This window comes from Acyrthosiphon pisum, chromosome A2 (genome assembly GCF_005508785.2).
Source record: "Acyrthosiphon pisum isolate AL4f chromosome A2, pea_aphid_22Mar2018_4r6ur, whole genome shotgun sequence".
NCBI lineage: Eukaryota > Metazoa > Arthropoda > Insecta > Hemiptera > Aphididae > Acyrthosiphon > Acyrthosiphon pisum.
The window spans coordinates 42,927,879-42,936,236 of NC_042495.1; the positions used below are offsets into that span (position 1 = coordinate 42,927,879).

At 26.2% G+C, this 8,358-nt stretch overlaps 1 protein-coding gene across 1 annotated transcript; it reads left to right on the plus strand.

Moving 5' to 3' along the window:
• Positions 1 to 397: 397 nt before the first annotated feature.
• Positions 398 to 4,963, plus strand: LOC107882818 (pickpocket protein 11-like). Its single transcript, XM_016801763.2, has 6 exons — positions 398 to 610; positions 1,274 to 1,541; positions 1,626 to 1,691; positions 2,671 to 2,806; positions 2,913 to 3,004; positions 4,842 to 4,963. Exons 1-6 carry the CDS (start codon positions 554 to 556, stop codon positions 4,961 to 4,963), a joined length of 741 nt encoding a protein of 246 aa, XP_016657252.2. The 5' UTR covers positions 398 to 553.
• Positions 4,964 to 8,358: the final 3,395 nt, after the last annotated feature.

Here is an 8,358-nt window from a genome sequence, read left to right on the forward strand (position 1 = left end):
AAGATAACTCAAAAACACAAATAAATAGAAATTAAGGGTGGACCAGAGAGAGAAGACAAACAGTTGGTCTTAACAAAGGTTATTAGAGTACATTTTTCCTTATTTTTAATTACAATAATTTTTTTCTTTAATATTTCCTTAATTAAATTAGTTTATATAAATCTGTTTAAAAAAAAAAATGTATTACAAATGTTGTTCATTGTACTATATTTTGGAGGTAGAAAATGTACATTACTAATTGAAAATATTTAGTAATTTATTTTTTTATATACTTTATTACGTATGTTGAGCATAAAATAAAAAACACACTATATGATAAGAGATTTTCTTTTTAGATGCTAAATAGAATATTCTTTATGATAATTATTATAATTCAATATTTTGTTATTCCAGATATTTGAATTTCTTTTTAAAAAACAATTCGTTTATTGGTACGGAGAAATCAAACTGGAATTTAGATGACGGATACCCACCAAATTCAGAGAACGATTTACTTGTAAACATAAATCCTGCTAGAACAAGTGGTGTTAGTCACTACCATCGTTTGAGATTGATGATTAATACATTGGACCACGAATTTTTGAGTTGTTCATCTGGAAGTTATTTTTTTGTGAGTAAAAAATAAAACTATTGTGTGCACAACTGTACACTCAATGTACAGTTTACATTGTAAAAATAAACCAAACTGATTTTAATTTTTGAAAACTATTGTGGAGATTATGATTTATGGTAATAGACAACGTTTTAAAATTTAATAACCTTATCCGATACAGGATCTGAGTGGAGCATTGTATGCATCGATTTCACAATGATATAATATAAAATTAATATGTGTAATTTTACTATCTAACATCATCTTTTGGAGAAGTAAAAATGTTTCGAGTTTCTACTTCATATTTTCTGGTAGCCACGAGCCGGTAAGAAAGCGAATCATGTTCACTTGTTGGTACTTTGAGAAGCGTCGGGAAAAAAAACAGAATTTTTACGCAAAAACCATGTGCAGTTTTCGACAAAATACTAAATTTATTACGATTTTTTGGTTTAACTTAAAAATGGTAACCGTAGATACTTTAAATATTCACTTAAGGTTTATTTTATATGACCATTTTTCATACATGCCAAAATATCCAAAGTATTTTAAATGTTTTTGAACTATTTATAGCCATGAGAAACATTTAATTTTTTTTATAATATGTTATTAAGTATTTGTCACATTTTTTTGTATCTTCAAAAAAGTATACAAAGTTCAAAAACATCTATTGGTTTTATTTAGATTACATTATCTAACCCAGCTGAATATTTGATGGTCGATCCTCGATCATTTATCAAACCGGACACTTACTCTAGAATACAAATCACTCCATTCGTGAAAAAAATTGATTCGCGATTAAAATGGCATTCTCCAGAAGCCAGGAAATGCTATTTGCACAACGAGAGAAAATTATCTATTTTTCAACAGTATACAGAGATGAATTGTAATTACGAATGTGTGTTAAACGAAACTTTAACCATATGTGGCTGTGTTTCTTTCAACATGGCTTGTAAGTATCTTAATATATAATATAATATGTTTATTTTAGTTTACAATACAATATACTTATATACATAATTTTGTATTTGATCAGATTTAGTGGCAACCAGTGTAAAAATTTGTGGTTTGGCGAAAAAAAGCTGTATGGTAAAAGCTCAACGTAAGTATAGATTTAAGTCTAAAGGTAACAACAATTACCTATACCTAAATACCTAATTATAATTATGAATTCAGATGCAGTTATTCTAATGATAAATATTGTAAATAAATAATAATCATTCCAATTACATATTCTAATATATTAACTCTAGCTATCATAGTTTAGTCTCTACTTTGACAATTCAGTCAATCAGAACACAGTCAATTATTTATATATATATAGGTACAGTGTACTCCCGGTAACTCAAACCTTGATAACTCGAAATTATCGACATCTCGAACAAATAACATTTTCCTTCAAATAACAATAACACATTAAGATATTGATAGCTCAAAATATTTAGTAAGTAGAATTTTTTTTCCCCGTCAGCACCGTAGTCACTGTATATATTATATATAGATTCAATTTTTTTTTCGTGCAGTGGAGAAAATATCAAGTAGCACGTTACGTTTTTCCTAGGATATTTTTATAGACTACTATGTTAACTAGTAGACAGTAGTTAATATATAATAAGCATAATAATTAAAAGCTTTGAGAAATGGAGTTGTGAACCAACATTTGGCAACGTGCCCCAATGTGCAGCTCATCTGAAATTTAATATAATATACTTATAGCATAATATAAACTACTCATTCAGAATATTAAATTCAAAATAATATATGCTGTCATTCATAAATATAAATCATGATAACGTAAAAAAAAGTAAACATATATCATGTTTGATCTAAACTATTCATTTCAGTAACTATAAGAACAACATTTTTATAACAATTAAATGCATAATATAAATTATATAATAACCAGCTTAAAATGTAGCTTCCTCTAATAAAATGTTAAATAACAACATACGATATAAGAATATTGAAATAGTATTATCAAATCGTTTGCGACAGGTGATTTCTCAAGACTAAATAACTGTTATATTTGTAAATGGTCTAAGAAATAAAATTTAAAATATGATGATGTTATTTTTATACAGAAGCATCCTATCTGCCGGAAATGCAAATAATATGCAAATGTTTGCCAACATGTTCTGTGGTCGAATATGAAATTACATATACGTCTCAGTACGATGATTGGTCTTATATGAAATCAACAAATATTGTAAAGAATAAGTACGTAACAGGCCATCGCTTATGTTTCACATATTATAATATATACATTTACATTATTATAAATTGACCGCATTATATTTAATATACAACGAACAATTGTTTTTAGTGCTAGAGGAGCCACGATTGAGTTCGTTTTCCATAAACCCTATTTCACAGCATATATATCCACATCAATTGTAGACTTGAACTCACTAATAAGTAAGTTATTAAAAAAAAATAACAACGTACTGACTCTGCTGTATAGTAGAAATCGAGTGTACCTATTTCGTCATTGATTAGGTTGCTGAAATTGATCGTGGACGTGTTAAAAACAATTTTAAGGTTTTTGGTTCAGTATATATTTCAAACGATTATTTATATTGTACTAGCTGCCCGACCTTCCTCCGGAAGAAATTATTTTTTATAATTTAATTTAAAAACATATGACTGTTTTTTGGCTATACAAATAATATAATATAATTACATATTGTAGTTATTGTTGTTGCTAATTTCTCAAAATTATATATCCTACATTTTGAATTCAACAAGTGGAGTGGTAAATTTTATTCTTTTTTTTTATAGAACAGAGATAAGGTAGAAAAAAATGTAACAATAAATTATTTGTTCAATGAATAATATTTATTGCAAATGGAAAAATGCAAGTGCAAACAAATAAATAAATAATTAATAATAATAATAATAATAATAATAACAATAATAAAAAAACAAACAAACCGGTTTCCTTCATCTCCAGAATCAAGTTACATTCTTATATATATATATATATATATATAGATTATAAATACTAACTGACTCGTCATTGTTCTTGATTTCTTTTAAATTCGGTCGTTGCTCGTCTGTTTCTAAGACTCAAGATCATCATTTACGTCTATCATGCTTCCCCCGAAAACACCAAAGCATTAAAATGTTAGGTTATGTTGATAGGCAATTAAAAACACCTATGAATCTTATTTCTATAAATACCTATTTATATTTTCTTATTTTATCAATAGCCGTTAGTTGCGGCTTCGCCACATTATGTATTATTTAAAATTATATAATATAGGTACTTAAATTACTACGATGGCTAGTGAAAGAATTTTTAAAAACAGTTCAGTAGTTAAAAGGGTTACCCCAGCTACAAAAAAAAAATTATCTCTTATTATAGTATTATAAAATACTTAATACCTATTGTATATCATAGATTATAGAATCAAAGAATTAAAGATTGTAGATATACTATTGAGAGATTTTATTAATTCGGTAAAATTTTACGTTAAAAACTGTGCACATTATTCTTAAATTGCTTTAAGTTGATAACAACTTATGAGGAAACCTGTAATTAATTGTAAACCTATTTTACCGATGATCAAAAACACAAGTTCAAAAAACTAATTTCTCAAAACGAACCAAAACATTTTGAATATTATAACATCACAACTAAAAATGTTAACCACAAATATTTGGTACAAAATTCTTCAAGGTTATTCCTTAGTCATTTATAAAAAAAAAAATAGATTTTCTCGAAAACTGGTGTGTAATATTCCCATTTTCACCCAGCCCAACATCTAAAACCATTATAATTTATTGACAACGAAATAAACTATTGATACCATTATACTCATGCTCCTATGTTATGAATGTTCTTGTTCGTTGGTCGTATTATGCATTCGTGTATTGTGTCATCTAGTTCTCTTGTAACTTGACTAGACTATCGATGATTAATAATTGCACTTCCCACCCAAGCCCGGCTCAAGGAGTAGGCGACATAGGGCCACGCCTAGGGCGGCACTTAAGCAGCCCTTTAGTAAGAGGGCGGAATTTTCAAAATACGGATAATATAATATTGTTAGAAGTGGCAAAATTTGATTTTTCCTAGTTCACTATTTTCGCTTGAGCTGGTCCTATAATCCCAACATGACAAAAACGGTAAGTTGATAATATAATTATCAATTTCAATATTATATTTTCACACTACTATACAACAAACTATTAATATTTTTAAAACGCTTTAAAGTTGGTATTTATGTTATTAATTTACTTTATTTTGTTACAGGTAATATTGGTGGATTAATAAGTTTATGTTTAGGATTAAATTTAATCAACTTGTTTGAAATATTATACATCATGATTAAAATGGTCAGTAATTACATTGTACACATGTTTGATAAAATATGAATAATCAGTGAGTAACCAGTGATAGGTAACATAAGTATAAGAGTTTAACTCATAAAAACATTTATTAAAAACCACTTTGTATTTATGTCAATATGACGTATAACAATTATATTTATAAATTAATTACACAACTTTGTAAAATATTTGTTTTACATTTTTGTAAGCAATAATTAAATTATAGGTAATTATTGTTGGTTGTTGTTAATATTATATCGTTATGATATATGGCATGAAAAATTAATTATTGATCGCTGTTCAGCTTACGAGATTGTAAGATGTATATAAATAAAATTTTATATAATTATTTTTTGTGCTCTATTTAATTTGAATATTATATTATTTACAAGTATTAGAAATATTTATTATTTTATTAGTATTATTATGTACTAGCATATGATAGTTTTACACTAGGTAAACAAGATTAATCACCTATATTAATAATATTTTGTTATCATGATAACACGGTAGCCCTCTATTTTGAACCAAATTTCGAACATTAATTAGGTAGGTACAACAAATCATTCTATATATATTATGGACTGACACATTATTTATCGGTTAATTTTGTTTTATTTTATATTATATATTTTGTACTAAATTATTTAAATCGTGAAAGTATTTTACTTTGTATTAAAACTATATTAACGATGTATTTTTATTAAATGTTGCAAAGCTCCACAAACAAATTTTGAATTTCCGAAATAGCTAAATAACTAGAAATTTAGTTTTAGTATAGCTACGTGGGAAGTTTGAACACTTTGAACACATACGAACATCAGTAATTTCATAGATTTATGAATTTTGGTATTCAATATGCTATAGTTATTTGGTTTATAAATTTATATATCTGTCAGAACAGCAAACTAAATTTTTACGTTTTTTCATTCATTCTAAATAAAAATTTAGTTATTATTTATAATTAATATTTTGTTTATAGTTAATTTGTTATTAAAAATATATATATAATATAAATATATTATGATATACTTATATGTTATGAAATTTTAAAAATACAATCAATTTTGTTGCACTGCAAATTAAGGCAAAATTCTGGTGTACTTGCCTACATATCTTTAAATAGATAGTATCTATATTTACTCATATATAAATGTATATTTTAAAAATATTTCAATACCTACGATTTCAATAACAGTATAAGTAAGTGTATAACACATGGATAATTTTAATACTTTGTAGTTTGTAATTAATAAGTTATTTAAATCATAAATTTCATCAATAAGCCATTATTTTACTCAGTTTACCGTTCAGCGTTCAAGCAAACAAGTACATATCATTGAGAAATATGCATGCATATATGGATCGATTAAAGAATGTTCTATTTATTTTGTACTATTGACTAGTACATAGGTTTGTCGATGGAAATCCTGTACAATATATAATGGTGACTTATTTTTTCCGAGTCAATGACAAACACATTTTAATAAAATTATTTTATTTTGTTTTTATTGATCTATCGCTATGAAGGTGTAATATTTATATCAATACATATTTATATAATATATATATTATATATATATATATATATAATATATATTCTAAAATTATTTGTTATTTATAATATTTATAAGACGCATATAGCATATATACTTTTTTTTTGAGTACAAATATAAATATTTTTATTACCTTATTAGTAATTGGAGTATATTATTATTTAATATTAAGGACTAAGGAATGAAACCACTGCTCATCACTTGATAAATATGACTTGTCTAGCTCTTTAAAAAAGTTTTTTTTATTATCATGACTGTATTGCTCTTTATCAAAATGGTTCATAATTTTTGTTTCGCTTGATAAATTAATCAAAATAAAGATAAATAAATTACTCATAGTTCTAAAGTTCTTAAAAATAATAGCTTATCCCATTAAGTCGTATTGTTTCAGAAGTTTGAGTCGTCTAGTGGCTGAAGGGTGCGTCTGAGGTTAAGATACATTATCTATCTCGCGTTATGTACCATATACTAATTTTAGGTATATAATAATAATAATAATAAAATAGTTCGGGGGAGCTCGGACGGAGACTGGACCGAACAAATCCTGCAGATGCGGTCACGAGCGCGCTGTAAACCAATACACACAATATAATGGGTAGGTGGGTAAATCGGCAGGCGGGCTGCGAGCAAAATATTATGTACCATAATTATTTATATTAATTTATAATAAATAACAATATTATTATGTACGTATGTCGGTGGCCCACATATGAATAATATTACGAGCGAAATATCTATATAATATTAAATTTTACATATTATGCCATAATATTTCATAACATTTTCTTATGCAATAAGACATCGTTTTTACTTTTTAGAGACATAACTTGACACGAAAAATTATAATGATATTATATAAGCGATAAAAAAAAACAGTGATGAATGATGATACATATTTATCAGACATGGACATCATTCATATTTCATACATATTCAGATTTTCATAACAATATTTTGTGTATGCAGTTCGATAAAAACTAACACTTTATAAATTAAACGATAATAATTATATTATTATTGCAATCTGTTATAATATATTATCTGGCTTAATAACTGTTTAAATATCAAAATATAACATCATAATATTATATTACATACATAACTACGATTTACGAATAAACAAAGTACATAGTTATTGTTTGTTACGTGTTTAACAGAATTTTGAAACTTTCAAAAAATGCATTTGTCAATCAATTTCAGGTATATCATTTATTGGTGTCGCCGGGATGTCGGCATATTATGTATTTTCAAAATACATGAAACCATCCATGGATTATGAGCTGCAAAATATAAAAGAGCAATTTGAGGTACCTATAAATATTATATTGTAATGCAATAGTCTGGCGTATCTTACCTAAAATTAGCGTAGTCCAGGTATAATGTACCATAACATGGTACATCAAATATACCTACGATGTGATATAAACTAAGTTGTATAATATTACCTATTTTTTATTAATAGGATGACACGGATAATCAGTGTTTCGAAGCAGAAAACTTGAATACACCGCAATTGAAAGAATCTATAGAAAGTTAGTTTTTCATATAATTAAATTATATTAAGTATTAATTTTCAGTTAAAAATGTCTTTTCATAACTCCATACTTTCTAGAACTGTTTAAAGACGCACTTCGAGAATTACAATGTAAGAAGGATTTAACGGTTGAGAAGATTAAAATCATGTCATTGGAAGAAATTCAACAGAACCCGAGTTTGTGGGCAGCGTACGTCCGCGGGTGTGAGGACAAAACGGCGGACGTACACCTCAATCCGTTACATGTTACAATTTAAATAAAAATGAAACAGACATTTTATAAAGTATTTGAATATATTTAAATTTGAAAATAATAAAATATAGAAACAATTTTAATTCTAACAGTCTTT

What these genes read in the sequence shown, in the direction of transcription:
- LOC107882818 (XM_016801763.2), top strand. Translation starts at nt 554, where the DNA reads ATGATTAATACATTGGACCACGAATTTTTGAGTTGTTCATCTGGAAGT. An exon ending in CATCTGGAAGTTATTTTTTT is followed by an intron (nt 611 to 1,273) that starts GTGAGTAAAAAA and finishes GGTTTTATTTAG; the next exon opens with ATTACATTATCTAACCCAGC. An exon ending in TGTTTCTTTCAACATGGCTT is followed by an intron (nt 1,542 to 1,625) that starts GTAAGTATCTTA and finishes GTATTTGATCAG; the next exon opens with ATTTAGTGGCAACCAGTGTA.